At 56.4% G+C, this 27,399-nt stretch overlaps 2 protein-coding genes and 1 gene segment (V, D, J or C); all 3 read left to right on the top strand.

Moving 5' to 3' along the window:
* The first annotated feature begins 5,032 nt into the window (after positions 1-5,032).
* On the top strand, positions 5,033-11,164 carry LOC119711996. The gene is given in 6 exon segments (XM_038162798.1): positions 5,033-5,609; positions 5,611-5,641; positions 6,211-6,503; positions 6,505-6,838; positions 9,996-10,292; positions 11,145-11,164. Coding segments are annotated over 6 exon segments (996 nt in total). The 5' UTR covers positions 5,033-5,588.
* On the top strand, positions 11,096-13,499 carry LOC119712279. The segment is given in 2 exon segments: positions 11,096-12,123; positions 12,965-13,499. Coding segments are annotated over 2 exon segments (432 nt in total).
* A 5,561-nt stretch (positions 13,500-19,060) lies between these two features.
* LOC119712132 lies at positions 19,061-27,259 on the top strand (the record flags this gene model as incomplete). Its single annotated transcript, XM_038163050.1, is given in 5 exon segments — positions 19,061-19,668; positions 20,239-20,531; positions 20,533-20,866; positions 24,021-24,317; positions 26,992-27,259. Coding segments are annotated over 5 exon segments (1,244 nt in total), but the record flags the coding sequence as incomplete, so codon positions are not given.
* Positions 27,260-27,399: the final 140 nt, after the last annotated feature.

Here is a 27,399-nt window from a genome sequence, read left to right as displayed (position 1 = left end):
GCTGCTGAAGAGTGGAAAGACATCGCTACCAGGGTAGGGAGGCTACCTGTGAAGGTCCGCCATGTGGATGCCCATGTCCCCAAGAGCAGAGCAAATGAGGAGCACCAAAACAATGAGCAGGTAGACCAGGCTTCAAAGATAGGAGTGTCCAAGATAGATCTAGATTGGGAACATAAGGGAGAGTTATTCCTAGCTCGATGGGCCCATGATGCCTCAGGTCATCAGGGTAGAGATGCCACCTATAAGTGGGCACGAGACCGAGGGGTGGATTTAACCATGGACAGTATTTCGCAGGTCATCCATGACTGTGAGACGTGTGCTGCCATCAAACAGGCCAAGCGAGTGAAGCCCCTGTGGTATGGTGGGCGGTGGTCCAAGTACAAGTATGGAGAGGCCTGGCAGATTGACTACATCACACTGCCCCAGACACGCCAAGGCAAGCGCTACGTGCTGACCATGGTAGAAGCCACTACAGGATGGTTGGAAACCTACCCTGTGTCTCATGCTACAGCCCGTAACACCATCCTGGGCCTTGAAAAGCAGGTCCTTTGGAGGCATGGTACCCCTGAGAGGATTGAGTCAGACAACGGGACTCATTTCAAGAACAGCCTTATCAACACTTGGGCCAGAGAACATGGCATTGAGTGGGTGTACCATATCCCCTACCATGCACCAGCTGCAGGCAAAGTGGAGAGGTACAATGGACTGTTAAAAACCCAGTTGAAAGCCTTGGGTGGGGGATCTTTCAAAAATTGGGAGCAGCATTTAGCAAAGGCCACCTGGTTAGTTAACACCCGAGGTTCCACCAACCGAGCAGGTCCTGCCCAATCTGAGTCCCTGAATATAACAGATGGAGATAAAGTCCCGGTGGTACATGTCAGGGGTTTGTTAGGGAAGACCGTATGGATCAATTCTGCCTCAAGCACAGACAAACCCATTCGTGGGGTTGTCTTCGCTCAGGGACCAGGTTGCACATGGTGGATAATGCAGAGAGATGGAACAACACGATGTGTACCTCAGGGAGATCTGATTGTGGGGTGAGAATGATATGCAAATATTACTGTTTGTTGGATGTTACTGCCATTGTCTGTACATTAAACCATACAGACATGAGATAGAAAGAAATGTGTAAGAGTGAAAGGTCTGAGCAAATGAAAGATGGAGTTTTGAGTGAGTAAAATGAAAGTGGGGAATCCTGCAGCTCTGTGGTATGGGGCCTGGATTCAGTGGTCCGGTGTGGGGACGCGATGAGGGCATGATGGGTATAGCTTGTAATTTTTGGGGGTAATGGATGGAAGTTTGACTTGAATAAAATGCATGATGTGTGGTATGTTGATGATATGGGGATAAGGGGTGGAATGTCCTAGGGTGACGCTATGATGCTTGTATCCCCATTTGTGTGTTCTGTTTATGCTGGATATTATGTTCTGTGCCTTCAAGACTGGCTCTGAAGAGTGAATGTTTTGTTTTGGGTTTTGTTATCAGCCTGCTCCCCCACGGCTGGCGGGACACAGAGACAGGGAGTACATAGGGCGGTTTTTGCTTTTTGCTGGGCTTTTTGCTTTGCTCTTGCTCTGGCTTTTGCTTGCTCCTGCTTTGCTCTTGCTTTTGCTTCTGCTTCTGCTTCTGCTCATTAGCTAGTTTAGCTAAGCAGTCCAATTTTTTTTTCCCTGGACTGTTTTTTTTTTCCTTTTTTTTCTTTTTTTCTTTTTTTTTTCCTTTTTTTCCCCTCCCCTTTTTGGAACTACTCGAACCTGCTCTGGACTGGGACCTGGAAACACCGAGAGCTTGCACCTCGTGGCTTGTAGCAGCCATCTCCAGTGCCGGAGGGACTGACAACAGAGCAACCACCTCCCAAGAGAGACTTTCTGAATTTGTCATCCTTTTCAGAGTGGTGAAGGAGTGTTATCATCTGGTATTGTTCATTCTGTGTGCTGGGGGGTGCTTTGCCTGTTAAATAAACAGGTTCTTTCCACTTCTCTCCGAGGAATCCTTCCCGAACCGGTTGGAGGGAGGGGCTGTGTGGGTTTGCTTTCTGGAAGGGCCTCCTTTTGCAGATTTTCTCCCAAATTTGCCCTAAACTAGGACAGAGGGACAAGAGGAACAGGAGGATAATGGAGGTTTGAGGGGGTCTCGTGGGGTTAGGGAGCACCCACCAAGGAATGCTTGTGAGGCTGTGCAGCCTCCAGCCTTGGAGTTCTCCAAAAGCCTTCTGGATCGGGAGATGAACAGTGACTCCAGAGAGCTGAGGACACCTCGGGAGGGTGAGAAACCTCAGCGGGGAAGGAGCCCCTGAGCTCCCAAGCGCCCAGGCCTGGGAGTGCAGCAGAGCTGGCCATTGCAGCTGCGGAGGTGAGGCTCCAGTGCGAGCTGAGCGGGAACAGCCCCTTCCCATCAGTGAGGCCGCAGGGGCACGGGATGCTCCCAGTGCCAGTGGCTGAGGGAGCCTCGGGGGCTGCTGCTGGAGGAGCGACAAACGCACACGGAGCATTTCAGGCACGGCAAGGACAGGGCACTGCTCTGCCTGCTCCCGCCGCCGCTTCCTTTGCTCCCGCCCACAGGCGTTCCCGGCAGCTCTGCTCTCTCGGCGCTCGGACGTGCTTTGGGCTCTTCCTCACTCGGCAAACACGCAGCTTGGTCTCGCCATGCACCTGGCACATCTCATCCTCACCGTCTTCCTGGGCCAGCTCCTGGGTAAGTCCTGGCTCTTCCCCAAGGCACCCCTAGTCTCTTCTTTCTCTTCTTCTCTCTGCCCACAGGAAACCCTCGAGAGTTCAATCAAGACTTTGTTGGGAAATATGGTGAAAAGAGGGAAAAGACTGAGAGAAATCAGCTTCCCTTTGTGGTTTTGCAAGTGTTTGTTCAAGAAGTTCTTCGATTTGCAAAGGAAAAGGGAAGGAAGAGAAACCTCAGATCTCTTCTCTGTCTTTTCTCTAACCTTAAAATCATCTCCCTCTGCCTCTCTCTTATGATCTTCCCGCAGTCACATCAGCGGATCTCAGTTGTCTCTCCAGCCCCACATTCCTCCCATTTAAACTTTACATTCCCAGATCCTGTCAAACCCTCCCCAGGCACCTCAATGTTCCCACTCCACTAACATTAGCAGGGAGTCCCATTCTGCCTCCAGGCTGACGCAGCTCTGCCACGGCTTCCAGAGTTCTCTCAATTGGCAACACAACCAGGGCTCCCTCTTTCCAAGCTCAGTTTTGTGTGCACTCAGGGATCGAGGAGCCCTCAGAGGTGACAGAGATGGGGAAGCAGGATGAACCATTCTGCTGTACCTCACTGGGCTCCTCAGGGAGGTGGAGGGTGCTGGCTCCTGCACACAAAGCTCAAGCATGACAGACTGTTCCTTTGGCCGTTAAGCAGCACGGGGACCGGGAGCAGGGACACAGCCCAGCTCTGCTTTGGGTAATGCAGAGCAAAGAGCTCCGAGCTCCTGCCAAAAATCTCTCAGGGCTCTGCAACAAGGCAGGGAGATTTCTCCACCAGAGTTTTCCATGCACTTCCATTTCCTTCCCATTGTCTTTCCCTGTGGAGCTGCTCACCAGCAATTTCTTGCAGGCACCACGGGGCAGGACACGGTCACCCAGGATGATGGACCAGTCACGGTGGAGCAGGGACACCCCTTCCACACCACCTGCAAATACCACACCAGTGCTTTTACTGCCTTGCTGTGGTACCAGGTGCGGAAAGGCCAAGCCCCAGAGCTGGTCTCCTATCAGGCAGGGCCTGGCCCCAGGCGCAGCGGCCGGATCACCACGCACCTGAACACCACGAGAAAATCCAGTGTCCTGCAGCTGGAGGAAGTGGAGCTCTCTGACACTGCCTTGTACCTCTGTGCTGTGCAAGGCACCCTGGTGCAGGGAGCTTCCTCAGCTGTGCAACAAGCCAGGGCAGGGAGGGGATGTGTCAGTGCAAGGCTGAGCTTGGGGAAGGGACTCTGATCTCACCCTGATGCTCAGCAGAAGTTGCATCCTGTCCTAGTTTAGGGGAAATTTGGGAGAAAATCTACAAAAGGAAGCCCCTTCAGAAAGCAAACCCACACAGCCCCTCCCTCCAACCGGTTCGGGAAGGATTCCTCGGAGAGAAGTGGAAAGAACCTCTTTATTTAACAGGCACAGCACCCCCCAGCACACAGAATGAACAATACCAGATGATAACACTCCTTCACCACTCTGAAAAGGATGACAAATTCAGAAAGTCTCTCTTGGGGGGTGGTTGCTCTGTTGTCAGTCCCTCCGGCGCTGGAGATGGCTGCTACAAGCCACGAGGTGCAAGCTCTCGGTGTTTCCAGGTCCCAGTCCAGAGCAGGTTCAAGTAGTTCCAAAAAGGGGAGGAAAAAAAAAAAAGGAAAAAAGGAAAAAAAAAGGAAAAAGAAAAAAAAACAGTCCAGGGAAAAAAAATTGGACTGCTTAGCTAAACTAGCTAATGGGCAGAAGCAAAAGCAAAAGCAAGAGCGAAGCAGGAGCAAGCAGAAGCCAGAGCAAGAACAAAGCAAAAAGCCCAGCAAAAAGCAAAAGCCGCACTATGTACTCCCTGTCTCTGTGTCCCGCCAGCCGTGGGGGAGCGGGCAGATAACAAAACCCAAAACAAAACATTCACTCTTCAGAGCCAGTCTTGAAGGCACAGAACATAATATCCAGCATAAACAGAACACACAAATGGGGATACAAGCATCATAACGTCACCCTAGGACACATCCCCATGTGTGTTCAATGGTCTGATGGTTTGGACAGCGTTCATCCCAGCACTTCCATTGGGAAAGTAGTGGAAGTGTACTTTCTATCCCACCTGTGCCTGGAATTCACTTCTCTACATGTTTTGTTCCCATCCTCAGGTTTCCCCAAACACACATGGATTTGCATTCAGCATCTTCCTGAAATAGTAGAATATCTGGGAGGGACAACAATAAATGCATTGGAGTAGAGGAGCCTTTTTATCAGGAGTGTATGTTGTACTACTTTGACTCATTTCCACATTGTGCAGTCTCTAAGGAAAGAAAAATATCCCCGGTGCTCTCCTGGGAGCCTGTCCTTCCACACTGCAGCCCTGCTGCTTTTGGCCCCACATGTGCTCAGCAGAGCCCAGGGCTGGCTGTGTGTTGCTGCCTTGGGTGCCCTTGGAGCAGCCCCGTTTGCATGGACACACGTGAAGCACGGATTTGTCTGGGGCTCCGCTCCGGAGAGCACGGCCCTGTGTGTGTCCGTGTGCGTCCCTGATCGGGAGGGAATGTCCCGACCGTGGCAGGGCCAGCGAGCACTGCCCTGGCCCTGCCCAGCCCAGAGCAGCAGCTGCCCAGGCTCACAAGCAGCCCGAGTGCAGCTGGCTGGGGCCGGCAGCTGCCCGCTGCAGGTGTGCGCAGGGCGGATCCGCTTCCCGCGCGGTGCCGCTGGTGTGTGCGATGGGACACGGCTGTCTCTTGTCGCCGGCCGTGCCCAAGGTGCTCGTGTCGCTCGTAGTGCCGGTGCCGTGAGAGGCGGGGCTGAGCCCCGGGGCGGAGCTGGCGGCGGCCCAGAGGAGGCGGCACGGCCGCAGCAGAGCCGGGGCTCAGGGGCACAGCGAGGCTCGGCCGGCGGAGCGGCGCCATGCGGCGGGCTCGGGCCGCGGGGGCTGCCGGCGCTGGCCGCGCTGCTGCTCGGTGCGCGGGGTGGGGCGAAGGGACCGCGGTCAGGGTTGGGGTGATCCTGCAGGTCCCCGGAGGCGGCCGTCCTGCCTGGCTTCTTCACAGACCTCATCCTGAGAGCTGTTCTCTTGTATATTTCTCCTTCTCTACCACCCCATACTCCCTCAGAAATCTCCTGATTCTTTTCTATGTCCAAACCTGCACAAGCATTCAATTATTCTCATTCTTTATTGCTTATGAAGTGAGTCCTTAGCCATTCTAACTCATTTTCGTTTTGTGCTTTCTCCCACATGCTCCAGTTCTGCAGTGACTGCACCATTCTTCCTCGCATTCACGCTTTCATCTCTCGACAGTCCCGAAATGGAGAGTGCTATTCTTGCTTGTCTTGAAATCCCCTCGGTTTTTGGTTTTGTTTGGTTTTTTGGTTTTTTTGGGTTTTTTTGGTTTTGGTTTTTTTTTTTTTTTTTTTTTTTTTTTTTTTTTTTTTTTTTCCGTCTTAACATTCCTCCCTGTATCTGCAGGCTTTCTTCTGTGAAGTAGGTCATTGCATGATTTCAGTCTTGTCTTTTTTCTGTTCCCGGCAGTGGCTTCAGGCAGAGCCCAAGTGCAGCAGGAGCCGTTCCTGGAGACCACCGAGGGCACCGGCATCAACATCACCTGCTCACATCCCAGAAAACAGATCGAGGATTACATCCATTTCTACCGTCAGCTGCCGGGTCGAGCACCCGAATTCCTCGCCCTCGCTGCTAGAGGCACCAAGGATGTGCCGGCCATTGCAGGAACGCTGTCGGTGTCGGAGGACCGGCGCTCCAGCGCGCTGTGGCTGGCTGTGCCCCGGCGCGGGGACGCGGCCGTGTATTACTGCGCGCTGGGGACCACGGGCAGAGGAGCCGGGGCTGCGGCCGGGCACGAACCGCCGCGGGCGGGGCCGGGCGGGGCCAGCAGGGGCCGCTCCGCTCCCGGCTGACGCCGCTCGGCGGGGCACGGACCGAGCCGCGCCTGGAACCCGCGCCACCCCGAACGGGAACCACCACGGGCCCCGCACACGGCCTGGCCTCCTGCCAGAGACACCTCCGAGCACAAGGATGCTGCCCTGCAAGGCGTACGAAACAATTCTGCTGGAGAGGAACATTTCAGCAGCGGTTGAGGCACTAAGGGAAGGGATTTCTGAGCCTATGGGCAGCCAAAGGAAGGCTCAGGAGACGTTGGCTCGTGGATCAGTGAGGAAAGGGACCTGCTGGCAAATGACAGGGAAAGGGCTGTCACACTCAGTGCCTATTTTCTCTCACTTTAACTGCTGTTGCTTCTCCTCCCTTCCATCACATCCCTCAGCCTCCCTGACGCCTTGCTGGGAATAAAGCAGCATCCAGAGTAGGAGAAGAACTTATTAACGAACTCTTATTGCACATGGAAGAGTGCACGGTACCACAAACACACTCTGGAGCTTGCACACACCCAAAGAGTAACTCATAGCTCTGCATCTATGAAGAGGTCTGTGCACACACCTTTCCAACGGGGACCCAGGCACAGACACTTCTCCTTCTGCCATGTCCTTACTGATGTGCAAACACACACGCTCGCTCCTATTCCTGCTGCTGCACCCAAGTCTGTGCACGCACATCTACGTGAACACTCCTGTCCAGAGATGTGCACACACAAAGCACATCCTGTGATACTTTGTCCGAAGATACTCTCATCTACCTCATGATATTCAGACCACCGGGCATCCTGTTTGACATCCTGGTTTGGTGGGGGCTTGTCAGGGCCCCGGGACTGGAACTTGAGTTGTTGTTCGCAGGTGTATTTATCCACCTCATGGAACACCGAACCCAGTGAAAGGAGAAGGGGCACTTTGCCCTTCTTTGCCTGCATCGCTTTGCTGCAATGGCCCTGGGATTTCTCCACCTCCTAACCTGGCTGGACTCTTTTCTGGAATGACCTTTTGGTGGTCTCCAGAGAAGACCCTTCATCCACTGTACAACCACCATGACAGATGGACTGAGATGGGAGAAGCCATTCCCTCCAAGACTGAGACATGAGATCCCAATATGGAAAAGACTCCTTTTCTCCTAAGAACTGAGATTGAAACTTCTAACCCAAGGGGGAGGATATGTGGGGTGGGGGGCAAGTAGCTGCAGGTGTGACCACTGGACCAAGAAGACAATAGCCCTTGCTCAATGCTGACCAGATGAGATCATAAGACCATTGTATCTTTTCCCCCCTCCTTCCCAACTTTCAATAGAAAAATCCTAATAAAAACCCCTCGGGTTAGCCTGAGATTTCGAGATCTCCGCAGCGTGAAAGCGACTCCTCGACTGGACCTGGACTGGACCTTGACTGGACCACAAAGAACTTCATTGCCTCTACATTGGAAACTATTACATCCCTTTCTCTCAACCCTTTTCTTTCCATAGGCTTTCTCTCTTTTTTCCCCAATCCCCTCCAAGGCATTTTGCTGTGACTATTCAATAAAGTATACTGGTTTTGATTGTTACTGCAAACCCCTTGCCGTGTTGGTGTTTTGTACCCTGAGATCCAGTAACGAACCATCACAATCTCCGTTCCTAAGGACGGATCGTGACACATCCCAACACAGATCTATTCCCACACACTCACATATTCACCTCCCCTTCTTCCCTCCTCAGCTCACCCTGATGACCTCCGCTTTCTGCCTCCCCATGTGCTGCCATTGGGCTGCTGGTTCTGACCCTGCCCTGTTAAAATTGCTTTCAGGAAAGTAGCCATGATTCGCTGGACATCCTACCCTGTGTTCAGCCTGTGAGTACCCAAACCATGCCAGGGCCTTGCCTGACTCCTTGGCCTTCCCCACAAGGCTCCAGCCCTGCTGCAGTTGTTCCCAGGTTTCCTCAGCAGCGTCCATGGCTGATTGTGTCCTTGCCTGTGCTCCTGCTTTGTGTGCGCTTGTGTTCAGGCAGGGTCCACAGGAATCCATAGGGGAGCGCAAATTCCTGAATGAATCCACCCCAATATACAGGAGCCTCTGTGTCTGTGTGTGTGTATCTCTGAGTGTCTGTCTGTCCTATTGTGTTACTGAGCCAGTGGAATGCGTTGATCTCACTGGAGACGCTCTCCACGGCACTGCCCTGAGCATCCCAGAGCAGCATTTGCCCAGACTCAGAAGGAGTCCGGGTGTCATTGGACAATGATGGATGCAGGAGATTTTTCCAGGGAAGAGGCGCTGAAATGCAGTCCCAGCTTCCTGAGCCCACCTTTTACAGCTGCTCTAAATGCAGAAACACACATGCACATGAACTCGTGGACACCCGGACTCATCAACACACACACAGGTCTGTCCATACCAGTGCACAGCTGCTCTCCCCTGAGCTGCATCCGATTGGTTTCATGGACATGGAGAAAGGCTGGGGCTTTGTGCCCAGGTCCTGGATCCGTGTGAGTGCATTTCTTTCCAGGGTCCTGAAGGACAATTCGGGAGTGCCCACAGGACAGCAAAGGGAGGATGTGAGGGAACAGACGATGGGAGCGAAGGAAAGGCAGGGACTGTCAATGCTGAGCTCCACGATGCCAGCCCGATGCCCGGGGCCCCAGCCCGGCGCCGCCGCTTGCGACGTGCAGAGAGCCGAGCGCCGCCCCGCAGCCCCCGCGCTCGCCTCCGCTCCGTTCCCTGGCGGGACTGGGCGAGAGGCCGAGCGGCAGCGGCGCAGGGCTGAGCCCCGGGGCGGAGCTGGCGGCGGCCCAGAGGAGGCGGCACGGCCGCAGCAGAGCCGGGGCTCAGGGGCACAGCGAGGCTCGGCCGGCGGAGCGGCGCCATGCGGCGGGCTCGGGCCGCGGGGCTGCCGGCGCTGGCCGCGCTGCTGCTCGGTGCGCGGGGGGGGGGGGGGGGGGGGGCGAAGGGACCGCGGTCTGGGTTGGGGTGATCACGCATGTCCCCGTAGACTTCCGACCTGCCTGGCTTCTTCTCAGGCCTTTTCTCCAGAGCTGTTCTCCCGTTCATCCCTTTTTCTTCTCAGTCCCATTCTCCCTCAGAAATCTCCTGATTCTATTCTATGTCCAACCCTGCGCAAGCACTCAATTCCTCTCCTCCTTTATCGCTCACAAAGCCTTAGCCCTTCTAACTTTTCTTCTTTTTTTTTTCCTTTTTTTTTTTTTTTCTTTTTGTGCTTTCTCCAACATTCCCTCATACTCAGGTGACTGCACTGTTCTTTCTGGCATTCGGGCATTCATCTCTCCACAGAGCAGCAATGGACACTTCCATTTCTGCTTATCGTGAAATCCCCTCGGTACTGTTTCCCTCATCATCTCTGTAGGATCCAGACTGTTCTGCGGGATTTGATCTGTGCCGTGGGGCTGTGTAGAATTTAAAGTTCATTCATTTTCTGTTCTCCGGCAGTGGATTCAGGCAGAGCCCAGGTGGAGCAGGAGCCATTCCTGGAGACCACCGAGGGCACCGGCATCAACATCACCTGCTCACACTCCAGCAAACGGATGGGCGAACCGATCCATTTCTACCGTCAGCTGCCGGGTCGAGCACCCGAATTCCTCGCCCTCGCTGCTAGAGGCTCCAAGGATGTGGCGGGCATTGCAGGAACGCTGTCGGTGTCGGAGGACGGGCGCTCCAGCGCGCTGTGGCTGGCTGTGCCCCGGCGCGGGGACGCGGCCGTGTATTACTGCGCGCTGGGGGCCACGGGCAGAGGAGCCGGGGCTGCGGCCGGGCACGAACCGCCGCGGGCGGGGCCGGGCGGGGCCAGCAGGGGCCGCTGCCGCTCCGCCCGCCGGGCTCCCGGGGCGCGGCTCCGCAGCTCCTTCCTCTGCCCCGAGCCCGCCCGCACCGGCCCCGCACGGCCCCGCACGGCCCCGGCGCGCCGCACAACCCGCCTGCGACCCGCGCTCGCACGCTCGCCACGCACCGCCCGGCCTCCCCTCGCTCCCGAGCCCGCCGCTGCCTCACGCCAAACTGCTGCGGGCTGCGCCTCTGCCGCCGCCTCTCGCCCTCCGGACACGGCTGCTGCTGCTCTCGGCCTGCTTTGCAAAGCCACGAGCTGCTCCTTGACAGCACCTGGGCTGGGAGCTGGCAAAGCAGCTGCGCTGGCGGGCACACGGGGGCTAAATAATGCAGTGCTATCAGGTCAGTTGGTTAAGCCTTTCCCAGGTGGAAAAGGCATCTCCACCTCTGTCTCTGCAGAAATGTCTCCGTTCCATACTGCAAGGAGAATAAGAACAGCACTCTCCCGGGGATGGGTAGTGGACGTGTACTTTCAATCCCACCCGAGTTTGGAATTCACTTCTCTACCTTTTGTTCTCATCCTCGGATGTCCACACACGCCCTTGGATGTGCATTCAGCATCTTCCTGAAATAGAAGAACATTGAGAAGGGAAAACAATAAATCTGTTGCAGTACAGGAGCATTTCATATCGTTGAAGGGCTCACTCACACCCAGCCTCCCCCTGAAATTGATTTGCCCCTTCCCTGCACTTTAGTAACCTGTCAAGCATCCAGAAGAACAGATGCCAGACTTCAGCAATGCCGCAAATGTTGCAGGGACAGACTTGAAGGACTGAGCTCCACATGAGGTTTCTCCCCCGAGACTTGCTCTGGAGACCCCATTTCCTTTGGGGACAGGAGCCTTTCAGCATCTTCAGGAGCTCTTTGGGCTGAGCAAGTTCAGCAGAGGCCACAGTCAGGGCACATGAAAGGCGACAGTGTCTGGTTCTCTGGGGCTCACATCACCTCCATTTTCCCTTCCGAGGGAAGAACAGGGGAAAGGGAAAGTGATGAACAAAGCACTCAGTGACACCAATCGGGCTGTAGGTGATAAGGGGAGAAAGAGCTCAGAGCTCTGCAGCCTCTAATTGATGGGCCTTCGGGGAACTGCTGAGAATTGGCTCAGGCTGAGCTGTGTCAGCCACAAGGAGGGACAAGAGGAACAGGAGGATAATGGAGGTTTGAGGGGGTCTCGTGGGGTTAGGGAGCACCCACCAAGGAATGCTTGTGAGGCTGTGCAGCCTCCAGCCTTGGGGTTCTCCAAAAGCCTTCTGGATCGGGAGATGAACAGTGACCCCAGAGAGCTGAGGACACCTCGGGAGGGTGAGAAACCTCAGCGGGGAAGGAGCCCCTGAGCTCCCAAGCGCCCAGGCCTGGGAGTGCAGCAGAGCTGGCCATTGCAGCTGCGGAGGTGAGGCTCCACTGCGAGCTGAGCGGGAACAGCCCCTTCCCATCACTGAGGCCGCAGGGGCACGGGATGCTCCCAGTGCCAACGGCTGAGGGAGCCTCGGGGGCTGCTGCTGGAGGAGCGACAAACGCACACGGAGCATTTCAGGCACGGCAAGGACAGGGCACTGCTCTGCCTGCTCCCGCCGCCGCCGCTTCCTTTGCTCCCGCCCACAGGCGTTCCCGGCAGCTCTGCTCTCTCGGCGCTCGGACGTGCTTTGGGCTCTTCCTCACTCGGCAAACACGCAGCTTGGTCTCGCCATGCACCTGGCACATCTCATCCTCACCGTCTTCCTGGGCCAGCTCCTGGGTAAGTCCTGGCTCAGCCCCAAGGCACCCCTGTGCTTCTTCCTCTCCCCAGGAAATCCTCAACAGCCTTATCAGGGTCATGTGGGGAAAGATCAGTGAATAGAGGGGAAAGGCTGAGAATAATCTGCTCCTCTTTGTGGTTCTGCAAGCCTTTCCAGAAGAAGCTCTTTGGTTTGTAAAGGAAAAGGGAAAGGAGAGAAGTGAAAGCTCCCACCTCTTCTCTGTCTCTTTTCAATCCATCCACCTCTGCCTCTCTCTTCTCATCCTCCTGCAGTCACATCAGCAGATCTCAGCTGTCTCTGCAATGCACACTCTTCCCATTTAAATGTCAATTCCCAAATCCTGTCAAACCTGCCCCAGGCACCTCACTGTTTCTCATTACATTACATTATCAGGGAGTTCCCTTCTGCCTCCAGGCTGACACAGCTCTGCCGCAGCTTGCAGTGTTCTCTGGGCTGGACACAAGCAGGGCTCCCTCTTTCCAAGCTCAGCTTTTGTGTACTTAGGAGCCCCCAGAGGGGACAGGGCTGGGGAAGCAGCATGAACCATTTTGCTCTATCTCGATGGGTCCTCAGCCTGAGCTACCACACTGAATTTAGGCTGTTCTCCTGTCGTCTGAGCAGCAGCAGTAGGAGCGGGGACAAAGCCCACTTCTTGTCAGGCTCCTGCTGTGCTGAGAGCTCTGAAACACAGCCCAAAATCACTCTCACCCGTGTCCATCGGCACATCTCTGAAACTGCCTGCAGGGCAGGGAGATTTCTCCACGAGGGTTTTGCACACACTTTGCTTTTTCCTGCCTGGAATCTTTCCCTGTGGAGCTGCTCACCAGCAATTTCTTGCAGGCACCACGGGGCAGGACACGGTCACCCAGGACGATGGACCAGTCACGGTGGAGCAGGGACACCCCTTCCACACCACCTGCAAATACCACACCAGTGGTTTTAGGGCATTGCTGTGGTACCAGGTGCGGAAAGGCCAAGCCCCAGAGCTGGTCTCCTATCAGTCAGGGCCTGGCCCCAGGCGCAGCGGCCGGATCACCACGCACCTGAACACCACGAGAAAATCCAGTGTCCTGCAGCTGGAGGAAGTGGAGCTCTCTGACACTGCCTTGTACCTCTGTGCTGTGCAAGGCACCCTGGTGCAGGGAGCTTCCTCAGCTGTGCAACAAGCCAGGGCAGGGAGGGGATGTGTCAGTGCAAGGCTGAGCTTGGGGAAGGGACTCTGATCTCACCCTGATGCTCAGCAGAAGTTGCATCCCCATGTGTGTACAATGGTCTGATGGTTTGGACAGCGTTCATCCCAGCACTTCCATTGGGAAAGTGCTTTGGACTATTTTGACTCATTTCCACATTGTGCAGTCTCTCAGGAAAAGGAAAGAAGAATATCCCCGGTGCTCGCCTGGGAGCCTGTCCTTCCACACTGCAGCCCCGCTGCTTTTGGCCCCACATGTGCTCAGCAGAGCCCAGGGCTGGCTGTGTGTTGCTGCCTTGGGTGCCCTTGGAGCAGCCCCGTTTGCATGGACACACGTGAAGCACGGATTTGTCCGGGGCTCCGCTCCGGAGAGCACGGCCCTGTGTGTGTCCGTGTGCGTCCCTGATCGGGAGGGAATGTCCCGACCGTGGCAGGGCCAGCGAGCACTGCCCTGGCCCTGCCCAGCCCAGAGCAGCAGCTGCCCAGGCTCACAAGCAGCCCGAGTGCAGCTGGCTGGGGCCGGCAGCTGCCCGCTGCAGGTGTGCGCAGGGCGGATCCGCTTCCCGCGCGGTGCCGCTGGTGTGTGCGATGGGACACGGCTGTCTCTTGTCGCCGGCCGTGCCCAAGGTGCTCGTGTCGCTCGTAGTGCCGGTGCCGTGAGAGGCGGGGCTGAGCCCCGGGGCGGAGCTGGCGGCGGCCCAGAGGAGGCGGCACGGCCGCAGCAGAGCCGGGGCTCAGGGGCACAGCGAGGCTCGGCCGGCGGAGCGGCGCCATGCGGCGGGCTCGGGCCGCGGGGCTGCCGGCGCTGGCCGCGCTGCTGCTCGGTGCGTTTTGGGTGCCGCAGGGACGTCCGGGTCAGCGGGCTGTGTGAGATCGGCCCCTGCTCAAGATTCATCTCTTACCCTCCTGTTCCTTTTCGATTCTTTTTTACCCTCTGTCCCTTTCTCTACCCTCACCTTTTCTTCTCTCTGTAAATCATTGCTTTCCACGCTGCCTTTTTCCTTTTCTGTCTCTATCCATCCGTCCACCCATCCATCCGTCCATCCATACATTCCTCGTTGCAAATCTATGTTCCCCTCCATTTCTGCCGTTAAAAATTTCAATTCTCCTTCAAAACATCCGTCATTATTTCTTGTCCCAAGCTAAAGCCTCTCAGAGAAACAAACTCCTCATTCTTTATTATCAGAACCCATCCCAGTTAACGCTGCTCTGTCTCTGCCGTATCCGACTGCATGATATTTTCAGATAAAGGAAAGTGATTGTGCTTTTCTCCGTGGCAGTGGCTGTGGCCAGAGCCCAGGTAGAGCAGGAGCCGTTCCTGGAGACCACCGAGAGCACCGGCATCAACATCACCTGCTCACATCCCCAAATCCAGACCGGCCAAACGATCTACTGGTACCGTCAGCTGCCGGGCCGAGGACCCGAACTCTTCGTGAGCATTTTCAAAGACTCCAAAGAGCTGCCGGACAGTGCGGGCCATGTGCGGGTGTCGGAAGATCGGCGTTCCAGCGCGCTGTGGCTGGCTGTGCCCCGGCGCGGGGACGCGGCCGTGTATTACTGCGCGCTGGGGACCACGGGCAGAGGAGCCGGGGCTGCGGCCGGGCACGAACCGCCGCGGGCGGGGCCGGGCGGGGCCAGCAGGGGCCGCTGCCGCTCCGCCCGCCGGGCTCCCGGGGCGCGGCTCCGCAGCTCCTTCCTCTGCCCCGAGCCCGGCCGCACCGGCCCCGCACGGCCCCGCACGGCCCCGGCGCGCCGCACAACCCGCCTGCGACCCGCGCTCGCACGCTCGCCACGCACCGCCCGGTCTCCCCTCGCTCCCGAGCCCGCCGCTGCCTCACGCCAAACTGCTGCGGGCTGCGCCTCTGCCGCCGCCTCTCGCCCTCCGGACACGGCTGCTGCTGCTCTCGGCCTGCTTTGCAAAGCCACGAGCTGCTCCTTGACAGCACCTGGGCTGGGAGCTGGCAAAGCAGCTGCGCTGACGGGCACACGGGGGCTGATCCATGCAGTGCTGTCAGGACAGTAGGCCAAGGTTTTCTGAGGTGACAAATGCATTTCCATCTCTGTCCCTGAAGAAATGTCTCTGTTCCATACTGCAAGGAGAATAAGAAGCAGCATTCTGTCGGACATGGGTAGCGGAGGTGTATTTTTAATCTCACCCGAGTTTGGAATTCACTTCTCTACCTTTTGTTCTCATTCTCGGATGTCCACACACGCCCTTGGATGTACATTCAGCATCTTCCTGAAATAGCAGAACATGCGGGAGGGAAAACAATAAATCTGTTGCAGTACAGGAGCATTTCATATCGTTGAAGGGCTCACTCACACCCAGCCTCCCCCTGAAATTGATTTGCCCCCTTCCCTGCACTTTAGTAACCTGTCAGGCATCCAGAAGAACAGATGCCAGACTTCAGCAATGCCGCAAATGTTGCAGGGAGATACTTGAAACACTGAGCTCCACATGAGGTTTCTCCCCCGAACTTGCTCTGGAGACCCCATTTCCTTTGGGGACAGGAGCCTTTCAGCATCTTCAGGAGCTCTTTGGGCTGAGCAAGTTCAGCAGAGGCCACAGTCAGGGCACATGAAAGGCGACAGTGTCTGGTTCTCTGGGGCTCACATCACCTCCATTTTCCCTTCCGAGGGAAGAACAGGGGAAAGGGAAAGTGATGAACAAAGCACTCAGTGACACCAATCGGGCTGTAGGTGATAAGGGGAGAAAGAGCTCAGAGCTCTGCAGCCTCTAATTGATGGGTCTTCGGGGAACTGCTGAGAATTGGCTCAGGCTGAGCTGTGTCAGCCACAAGGAGGGACAAGAGGAACAGGAGGATAATGGAGGTTTGAGGGGGTCTCGTGGGGTTAGGGAGCACCCACCAAGGAATGCTTGTGAGGCTGTGCAGCCTCCAGCCTTGGAGTTCTCCAAAAGCCTTCTGGATCGGGAGATGAACAGTGACTCCAGAGAGCTGAGGACACCTCGGGAGGGTGAGAAACCTCAGCGGGGAAGGAGCCCCTGAGCTCCCAAGCGCCCAGGCCTGGGAGTGCAGCAGAGCTGGCCATTGCAGCTGCGGAGGTGAGGCTCCAGTGCGAGCTGAGCGGGAACAGCCCCTTCCCATCAGTGAGGCCGCAGGGGCACGGGATGCTCCCAGTGCCAGTGGCTGAGGGAGCCTCGGGGGCTGCTGCTGGAGGAGCGACAAACGCACACGGAGCATTTCAGGCACGGCAAGGACAGGGCACTGCTCTGCCTGCTCCCGCCGCCGCCGCTTCCTTTGCTCCCGCCCACAGGCGTTCCCGGCAGCTCTGCTCTCTCGGCGCTCGGACGTGCTTTGGGCTCTTCCTCACTCGGCAAACACGCAGCTTGGTCTCGCCATGCACCTGGCACATCTCATCCTCACCGTCTTCCTGGGCCAGCTCCTGGGTAAGTCCTGGCTCTTCCCCAAGGCACCCCTAGTCTCTTCTTTCTCTTCTTCTCTCTGCCCACAGGAAACCCTCGAGAGTTCAATCAAGACTTTGTTGGGAAATATGGTGAAAAGAGGGAAAAGACTGAGAGAAATCAGCTTCCCTTTGTGGTTTTGCAAGTGTTTGTTCAAGAAGTTCTTCGATTTGCAAAGGAAAAGGGAAGGAAGAGAAACCTCAGATCTCTTCTCTGTCTTTTCTCTAACCTTAAAATCATCTCCCTCTGCCTCTCTCTTATGATCTTCCCGCAGTCACATCAGCGGATCTCAGTTGTCTCTCCAGCCCCACATTCCTCCCATTTAAACTTTACATTCCCAGATCCTGTCAAACCCTCCCCAGGCACCTCAATGTTCCCACTCCACTAACATTAGCAGGGAGTCCCATTCTGCCTCCAGGCTGACGCAGCTCTGCCACGGCTTCCAGAGTTCTCTCAATTGGCAACACAACCAGGGCTCCCTCTTTCCAAGCTCAGTTTTGTGTGCACTCAGGGATCGAGGAGCCCTCAGAGGTGACAGAGATGGGGAAGCAGGATGAACCATTCTGCTGTACCTCACTGGGCTCCTCAGGGAGGTGGAGGGTGCTGGCTCCTGCACACAAAGCTCAAGCATGACAGACTGTTCCTTTGGCCGTTAAGCAGCACGGGGACCGGGAGCAGGGACACAGCCCAGCTCTGCTTTGGGTAATGCAGAGCAAAGAGCTCCGAGCTCCTGCCAAAAATCTCTCAGGGCTCTGCAACAAGGCAGGGAGATTTCTCCACCAGAGTTTTCCATGCACTTCCATTTCCTTCCCATTGTCTTTCCCTGTGGAGCTGCTCACCAGCAATTTCTTGCAGGCACCACGGGGCAGGACACGGTCACCCAGGATGATGGACCAGTCACGGTGGAGCAGGGACACCCCTTCCACACCACCTGCAAATACCACACCAGTGCTTTTACTGCCTTGCTGTGGTACCAGGTGCGGAAAGGCCAAGCCCCAGAGCTGGTCTCCTATCAGGCAGGGCCTGGCCCCAGGCGCAGCGGCCGGATCACCACGCACCTGAACACCACGAGAAAATCCAGTGTCCTGCAGCTGGAGGAAGTGGAGCTCTCTGACACTGCCTTGTACCTCTGTGCTGTGCAAGGCACCCTGGTGCAGGGAGCTTCCTCAGCTGTGCAACAAGCCAGGGCAGGGAGGGGATGTGTCAGTGCAAGGCTGAGCTTGGGGAAGGGACTCTGATCTCACCCTGATGCTCAGCAGAAGTTGCATCCTGTCCTAGTTTAGGGGAAATTTGGGAGAAAATCTACAAAAGGAAGCCCCTTCAGAAAGCAAACCCACACAGCCCCTCCCTCCAACCGGTTCGGGAAGGATTCCTCGGAGAGAAGTGGAAAGAACCTCTTTATTTAACAGGCACAGCACCCCCCAGCACACAGAATGAACAATACCAGATGATAACACTCCTTCACCACTCTGAAAAGGATGACAAATTCAGAAAGTCTCTCTTGGGGGGTGGTTGCTCTGTTGTCAGTCCCTCCAGCGCTGGAGATGGCTGCTACAAGCCACGAGGTGCAAGCTCTCGGTGTTTCCAGGTCCCAGTCCAGAGCAGGTTCAAGTAGTTCCAAAAAGGGGAGGAAAAAAAAAAAAAGGAAAAAAGGAAAAAAAAGGAAAAAGAAAAAAAAACAGTCCAGGGAAAAAAAATTGGACTGCTTAGCTAAACTAGCTAATGGGCAGAAGCAAAAGCAAAAGCAAGAGCGAAGCAGGAGCAAGCAGAAGCCAGAGCAAGAACAAAGCAAAAAGCCCAGCAAAAAGCAAAAGCCGCACTATGTACTCCCTGTCTCTGTGTCCCGCCAGCCGTGGGGGAGCGGGCAGATAACAAAACCCAAAACAAAACATTCACTCTTCAGAGCCAGTCTTGAAGGCACAGAACATAATATCCAGCATAAACAGAACACACAAATGGGGATACAAGCATCATAACGTCACCCTAGGACACATCCCCATGTGTGTTCAATGGTCTGATGGTTTGGACAGCGTTCATCCCAGCACTTCCATTGGGAAAGTAGTGGAAGTGTACTTTCTATCCCACCTGTGCCTGGAATTCACTTCTCTACATGTTTTGTTCCCATCCTCAGGTTTCCCCAAACACACATGGATTTGCATTCAGCATCTTCCTGAAATAGTAGAATATCTGGGAGGGACAACAATAAATGCATTGGAGTAGAGGAGCCTTTTTATCAGGAGTGTATGTTGTACTACTTTGACTCATTTCCACATTGTGCAGTCTCTAAGGAAAGAAAAATATCCCCGGTGCTCTCCTGGGAGCCTGTCCTTCCACACTGCAGCCCTGCTGCTTTTGGCCCCACATGTGCTCAGCAGAGCCCAGGGCTGGCTGTGTGTTGCTGCCTTGGGTGCCCTTGGAGCAGCCCCGTTTGCATGGACACACGTGAAGCACGGATTTGTCTGGGGCTCCGCTCCGGAGAGCACGGCCCTGTGTGTGTCCGTGTGCGTCCCTGATCGGGAGGGAATGTCCCGACCGTGGCAGGGCCAGCGAGCACTGCCCTGGCCCTGCCCAGCCCAGAGCAGCAGCTGCCCAGGCTCACAAGCAGCCCGAGTGCAGCTGGCTGGGGCCGGCAGCTGCCCGCTGCAGGTGTGCGCAGGGCGGATCCGCTTCCCGCGCGGTGCCGCTGGTGTGTGCGATGGGACACGGCTGTCTCTTGTCGCCGGCCGTGCCCAAGGTGCTCGTGTCGCTCGTAGTGCCGGTGCCGTGAGAGGCGGGGCTGAGCCCCGGGGCGGAGCTGGCGGCGGCCCAGAGGAGGCGGCACGGCCGCAGCAGAGCCGGGGCTCAGGGGCACAGCGAGGCTCGGCCGGCGGAGCGGCGCCATGCGGCGGGCTCGGGCCGCGGGGCTGCCGGCGCTGGCCGCGCTGCTGCTCGGTGCGCGGGGTGGGGCGAAGGGACCGCGGTCAGGGTTGGGGTGATCCTGCAGGTCCCCGGAGGCGGCCGTCCTGCCTGGCTTCTTCACAGACCTCATCCTGAGAGCTGTTCTCTTGTATATTTCTCCTTCTCTACCACCCCATACTCCCTCAGAAATCTCCTGATTCTTTTCTATGTCCAAACCTGCACAAGCATTCAATTATTCTCATTCTTTATTGCTTATGAAGTGAGTCCTTAGCCATTCTAACTCATTTTCGTTTTGTGCTTTCTCCCACATGCTCCAGTTCTGCAGTGACTGCACCATTCTTCCTCGCATTCACGCTTTCATCTCTCGACAGTCCCGAAATGGAGAGTGCTATTCTTGCTTGTCTTGAAATCCCCTCGGTTTTTGGTTTTGTTTGGTTTTTTGGTTTTTTTTGGGTTTTTTTGGTTTTGGTTTTTTTTTTTTTTTTTTTTTTTTTTTTTTTTTTTTTTTTTCCGTCTTAACATTCCTCCCTGTATCTGCAGGCTTTCTTCTGTGAAGTAGGTCATTGCATGATTTCAGTCTTGTCTTTTTTCTGTTCCCGGCAGTGGCTTCAGGCAGAGCCCAAGTGCAGCAGGAGCCGTTCCTGGAGACCACCGAGGGCACCGGCATCAACATCACCTGCTCACATCCCAGAAAACAGATCGAGGATTACATCCATTTCTACCGTCAGCTGCCGGGTCGAGCACCCGAATTCCTCGCCCTCGCTGCTAGAGGCACCAAGGATGTGCCGGCCATTGCAGGAACGCTGTCGGTGTCGGAGGACCGGCGCTCCAGCGCGCTGTGGCTGGCTGTGCCCCGGCGCGGGGACGCGGCCGTGTATTACTGCGCGCTGGGGACCACGGGCAGAGGAGCCGGGGCTGCGGCCGGGCACGAACCGCCGCGGGCGGGGCCGGGCGGGGCCAGCAGGGGCCGCTCCGCTCCCGGCTGACGCCGCTCGGCGGGGCACGGACCGAGCCGCGCCTGGAACCCGCGCCACCCCGAACGGGAACCACCACGGGCCCCGCACACGGCCTGGCCTCCTGCCAGAGACACCTCCGAGCACAAGGATGCTGCCCTGCAAGGCGTACGAAACAATTCTGCTGGAGAGGAACATTTCAGCAGCGGTTGAGGCACTAAGGGAAGGGATTTCTGAGCCTATGGGCAGCCAAAGGAAGGCTCAGGAGACGTTGGCTCGTGGATCAGTGAGGAAAGGGACCTGCTGGCAAATGACAGGGAAAGGGCTGTCACACTCAGTGCCTATTTTCTCTCACTTTAACTGCTGTTGCTTCTCCTCCCTTCCATCACATCCCTCAGCCTCCCTGACACCTTGCTGGGAATAAAGCAGCATCCAGAGTAGGAGAAGAACTTATTAACGAACTCTTATTGCACATGGAAGAGTGCACGGTACCACAAACACACTCTGGAGCTTGCACACACCCAAAGAGTAACTCATAGCTCTGCATCTATGAAGAGGTCTGTGCACACACCTTTCCAACGGGGACCCAGGCACAGACACTTCTCCTTCTGCCATGTCCTTACTGATGTGCAAACACACACGCTCGCTCCTATTCCTGCTGCTGCACCCAAGTCTGTGCACGCACATCTACGTGAACACTCCTGTCCAGAGATGTGCACACACAAAGCACATCCTGTGATACTTTGTCCGAAGATACTCTCATCTACCTCATGATATTCAGACCACCGGGCATCCTGTTTGACATCCTGGTTTGGTGGGGGCTTGTCAGGGCCCCGGGACTGGAACTTGAGTTGTTGTTCGCAGGTGTGTTTATCCACCTCATGGAACACCGAACCCAGTGAAAGGAGAAGGGGCACTTTGCCCTTCTTTGCCTGCATCGCTTTGCTGCAATGGCCCTGGGATTTCTCCACCTCCTAACCTGGCTGGACTCTTTTCTGGAATGACCTTTTGGTGGTCTCCAGAGAAGACCCTTCATCCACTGTACAACCACCATGACAGATGGACTGAGATGGGAGAAGCCATTCCCTCCAAGACTGAGACATGAGATCCCAATATGGAAAAGACTCCTTTTCTCCTAAGAACTGAGATTGAAACTTCTAACCCAAGGGGGAGGATATGTGGGGTGGGGGGCAAGTAGCTGCAGGTGTGACCACTGGACCAAGAAGACAATAGCCCTTGCTCAATGCTGACCAGATGAGATCATAAGACCATTGTATCTTTTCCCCCCTCCTTCCCAACTTTCAATAGAAAAATCCTAATAAAAACCCCTCGGGTTAGCCTGAGATTTCGAGATCTCCGCAGCGTGAAAGCGACTCCTCGACTGGACCTGGACTGGACCTTGACTGGACCACAAAGAACTTCATTGCCTCTACATTGGAAACTATTACATCCCTTTCTCTCAACCCTTTTCTTTCCATAGGCTTTCTCTCTTTTTTCCCCAATCCCCTCCAAGGCATTTTGCTGTGACTATTCAATAAAGTATACTGGTTTTGATTGTTACTGCAAACCCCTTGCCGTGTTGGTGTTTTGTACCCTGAGATCCAGTAACGAACCATCACAATCTCCGTTCCTAAGGACGGATCGTGACACATCCCAACACAGATCTATTCCCACACACTCACATATTCACCTCCCCTTCTTCCCTCCTCAGCTCACCCTGATGACCTCCGCTTTCTGCCTCCCCATGTGCTGCCATTGGGCTGCTGGTTCTGACCCTGCCCTGTTAAAATTGCTTTCAGGAAAGTAGCCATGATTCGCTGGACATCCTACCCTGTGTTCAGCCTGTGAGTACCCAAACCATGCCAGGGCCTTGCCTGACTCCTTGGCCTTCCCCACAAGGCTCCAGCCCTGCTGCAGTTGTTCCCAGGTTTCCTCAGCAGCGTCCATGGCTGATTGTGTCCTTGCCTGTGCTCCTGCTTTGTGTGCGCTTGTGTTCAGGCAGGGTCCACAGGAATCCATAGGGGAGCGCAAATTCCTGAATGAATCCACCCCAATATACAGGAGCCTCTGTGTCTGTGTGTGTGTATCTCTGAGTGTCTGTCTGTCCTATTGTGTTACTGAGCCAGTGGAATGCGTTGATCTCACTGGAGACGCTCTCCACGGCACTGCCCTGAGCATCCCAGAGCAGCATTTGCCCAGACTCAGAAGGAGTCCGGGTGTCATTGGACAATGATGGATGCAGGAGATTTTTCCAGGGAAGAGGCGCTGAAATGCAGTCCCAGCTTCCTGAGCCCACCTTTTACAGCTGCTCTAAATGCAGAAACACACATGCACATGAACTCGTGGACACCCGGACTCATCAACACACACACAGGTCTGTCCATACCAGTGCACAGCTGCTCTCCCCTGAGCTGCATCCGATTGGTTTCATGGACATGGAGAAAGGCTGGGGCTTTGTGCCCAGGTCCTGGATCCGTGTGAGTGCATTTCTTTCCAGGGTCCTGAAGGACAATTCGGGAGTGCCCACAGGACAGCAAAGGGAGGATGTGAGGGAACAGACGATGGGAGCGAAGGAAAGGCAGGGACTGTCAATGCTGAGCTCCACGATGCCAGCCCGATGCCCGGGGCCCCAGCCCGGCGCCGCCGCTTGCGACGTGCAGAGAGCCGAGCGCCGCCCCGCAGCCCCCGCGCTCGCCTCCGCTCCGTTCCCTGGCGGGACTGGGCGAGAGGCCGAGCGGCAGCGGCGCAGGGCTGAGCCCCGGGGCGGAGCTGGCGGCGGCCCAGAGGAGGCGGCACGGCCGCAGCAGAGCCGGGGCTCAGGGGCACAGCGAGGCTCGGCCGGCGGAGCGGCGCCATGCGGCGGGCTCGGGCCGCGGGGCTGCCGGCGCTGGCCGCGCTGCTGCTCGGTGCGCGGGGGGGGGGGGGGGGGGGCGAAGGGACCGCGGTCTGGGTTGGGGTGATCACGCATGTCCCCGTAGACTTCCGACCTGCCTGGCTTCTTCTCAGGCCTTTTCTCCAGAGCTGTTCTCCCGTTCATCCCTTTTTCTTCTCAGTCCCATTCTCCCTCAGAAATCTCCTGATTCTATTCTATGTCCAACCCTGCGCAAGCACTCAATTCCTCTCCTCCTTTATCGCTCACAAAGCCTTAGCCCTTCTAACTTTTCTTCTTTTTTTTTTCCTTTTTTTTTTTTTTCTTTTTGTGCTTTCTCCAACATTCCCTCATACTCAGGTGACTGCACTGTTCTTTCTGGCATTCGGGCATTCATCTCTCCACAGAGCAGCAATGGACACTTCCATTTCTGCTTATCGTGAAATCCCCTCGGTACTGTTTCCCTCATCATCTCTGTAGGATCCAGACTGTTCTGCGGGATTTGATCTGTGCCGTGGGGCTGTGTAGAATTTAAAGTTCATTCATTTTCTGTTCTCCGGCAGTGGATTCAGGCAGAGCCCAGGTGGAGCAGGAGCCATTCCTGGAGACCACCGAGGGCACCGGCATCAACATCACCTGCTCACACTCCAGCAAACGGATGGGCGAACCGATCCATTTCTACCGTCAGCTGCCGGGTCGAGCACCCGAATTCCTCGCCCTCGCTGCTAGAGGCTCCAAGGATGTGGCGGGCATTGCAGGAACGCTGTCGGTGTCGGAGGACGGGCGCTCCAGCGCGCTGTGGCTGGCTGTGCCCCGGCGCGGGGACGCGGCCGTGTATTACTGCGCGCTGGGGGCCACGGGCAGAGGAGCCGGGGCTGCGGCCGGGCACGAACCGCCGCGGGCGGGGCCGGGCGGGGCCAGCAGGGGCCGCTGCCGCTCCGCCCGCCGGGCTCCCGGGGCGCGGCTCCGCAGCTCCTTCCTCTGCCCCGAGCCCGCCCGCACCGGCCCCGCACGGCCCCGCACGGCCCCGGCGCGCCGCACAACCCGCCTGCGACCCGCGCTCGCACGCTCGCCACGCACCGCCCGGCCTCCCCTCGCTCCCGAGCCCGCCGCTGCCTCACGCCAAACTGCTGCGGGCTGCGCCTCTGCCGCCGCCTCTCGCCCTCCGGACACGGCTGCTGCTGCTCTCGGCCTGCTTTGCAAAGCCACGAGCTGCTCCTTGACAGCACCTGGGCTGGGAGCTGGCAAAGCAGCTGCGCTGGCGGGCACACGGGGGCTAAATAATGCAGTGCTATCAGGTCAGTTGGTTAAGCCTTTCCCAGGTGGAAAAGGCATCTCCACCTCTGTCTCTGCAGAAATGTCTCCGTTCCATACTGCAAGGAGAATAAGAACAGCACTCTCCCGGGGATGGGTAGTGGACGTGTACTTTCAATCCCACCCGAGTTTGGAATTCACTTCTCTACCTTTTGTTCTCATCCTCGGATGTCCACACACGCCCTTGGATGTGCATTCAGCATCTTCCTGAAATAGAAGAACATTGGGAAGGGAAAACAATAAATCTGTTGCAGTACAGGAGCATTTCATATCGTTGAAGGGCTCACTCACACCCAGCCTCCCCCTGAAATTGATTTGCCCCCTTCCCTGCACTTTAGTAACCTGTCAAGCATCCAGAAGAACAGATGCCAGACTTCAGCAATGCCGCAAATGTTGCAGGGACAGACTTGAAGGACTGAGCTCCACATGAGGTTTCTCCCCCGAGACTTGCTCTGGAGACCCCATTTCCTTTGGGGACAGGAGCCTTTCAGCATCTTCAGGAGCTCTTTGGGCTGAGCAAGTTCAGCAGAGGCCACAGTCAGGGCACATGAAAGGCGACAGTGTCTGGTTCTCTGGGGCTCACATCACCTCCATTTTCCCTTCCGAGGGAAGAACAGGGGAAAGGGAAAGTGATGAACAAAGCACTCAGTGACACCAATCGGGCTGTAGGTGATAAGGGGAGAAAGAGCTCAGAGCTCTGCAGCCTCTAATTGATGGGCCTTCGGGGAACTGCTGAGAATTGGCTCAGGCTGAGCTGTGTCAGCCACAAGGAGGGACAAGAGGAACAGGAGGATAATGGAGGTTTGAGGGGGTCTCGTGGGGTTAGGGAGCACCCACCAAGGAATGCTTGTGAGGCTGTGCAGCCTCCAGCCTTGGGGTTCTCCAAAAGCCTTCTGGATCGGGAGATGAACAGTGACCCCAGAGAGCTGAGGACACCTCGGGAGGGTGAGAAACCTCAGCGGGGAAGGAGCCCCTGAGCTCCCAAGCGCCCAGGCCTGGGAGTGCAGCAGAGCTGGCCATTGCAGCTGCGGAGGTGAGGCTCCACTGCGAGCTGAGCGGGAACAGCCCCTTCCCATCACTGAGGCCGCAGGGGCACGGGATGCTCCCAGTGCCAACGGCTGAGGGAGCCTCGGGGGCTGCTGCTGGAGGAGCGACAAACGCACACGGAGCATTTCAGGCACGGCAAGGACAGGGCACTGCTCTGCCTGCTCCCGCCGCCGCCGCTTCCTTTGCTCCCGCCCACAGGCGTTCCCGGCAGCTCTGCTCTCTCGGCGCTCGGACGTGCTTTGGGCTCTTCCTCACTCGGCAAACACGCAGCTTGGTCTCGCCATGCACCTGGCACATCTCATCCTCACCGTCTTCCTGGGCCAGCTCCTGGGTAAGTCCTGGCTCAGCCCCAAGGCACCCCTGTGCTTCTTCCTCTCCCCAGGAAATCCTCAACAGCCTTATCAGGGTCATGTGGGGAAATATCAGTGAATAGAGGGGAAAGGCTGAGAATAATCTGCTCCTCTTTGTGGTTCTGCAAGCCTTTCCAGAAGAAGCTCTTTGGTTTGTAAAGGAAAAGGGAAAGGAGAGAAGTGAAAGCTCCCACCTCTTCTCTGTCTCTTTTCAATCCATCCACCTCTGCCTCTCTCTTCTCATCCTCCTGCAGTCACATCAGCAGATCTCAGCTGTCTCTGCAATGCACACTCTTCCCATTTAAATGTCAATTCCCAAATCCTGTCAAACCTGCCCCAGGCACCTCACTGTTTCTCATTACATTACATTATCAGGGAGTTCCCTTCTGCCTCCAGGCTGACACAGCTCTGCCGCAGCTTGCAGTGTTCTCTGGGCTGGACACAAGCAGGGCTCCCTCTTTCCAAGCTCAGCTTTTGTGTACTTAGGAGCCCCCAGAGGGGACAGGGCTGGGGAAGCAGCATGAACCATTTTGCTCTATCTCGATGGGTCCTCAGCCTGCGCTACCACACTGAATCCAGGCTGTTCTCCTGTCGTCTGAGCAGCAGCAGTAGGAGCGGGGACAAAGCCCAGTTCTTGTCAGGCTCCTGCTGTGCTGAGAGCTCTGAAACACAGCCCAAAATCACTCTCACCCGTGTCCATCGGCACATCTCTGAAACTGCCTGCAGGGCAGGGAGATTTCTCCACAAGGGTTTTGCACACACTTTGCTTTTTTCCTGCCTGGAATCTTTCCCTGTGGAGCTGCTCACCAGCAATTTCTTGCAGGCACCACGGGGCAGGACACGGTCACCCAGGACGATGGACCAGTCACGGTGGAGCAGGGACACCCCTTCCACACCACCTGCAAATACCACACCAGTGGTTTTAGGGCATTGCTGTGGTACCAGGTGCGGAAAGGCCAAGCCCCAGAGCTGGTCTCCTATCAGGCAGGGCCTGGCCCCAGGCGCAGCGGCCGGATCACCACGCACCTGAACACCACGAGAAAATCCAGTGTCCTGCAGCTGGAGGAAGTGGAGCTCTCTGACACTGCCTTGTACCTCTGTGCTGTGCAAGGCACCCTGGTGCAGGGAGCTTCCTCAGCTGTGCAACAAGCCAGGGCAGGGAGGGGATGTGTCAGTGCAAGGCTGAGCTTGGGGAAGGGACTCAGATCTCACCCTGATGCTCAGCAGAAGT

The sequence above is a fragment of the Motacilla alba genome, chromosome 27 (assembly GCF_015832195.1).
Source record: "Motacilla alba alba isolate MOTALB_02 chromosome 27, Motacilla_alba_V1.0_pri, whole genome shotgun sequence".
NCBI lineage: Eukaryota > Metazoa > Chordata > Aves > Passeriformes > Motacillidae > Motacilla > Motacilla alba.
This window is presented reverse-complemented; position numbering and strand designations above follow the sequence as displayed.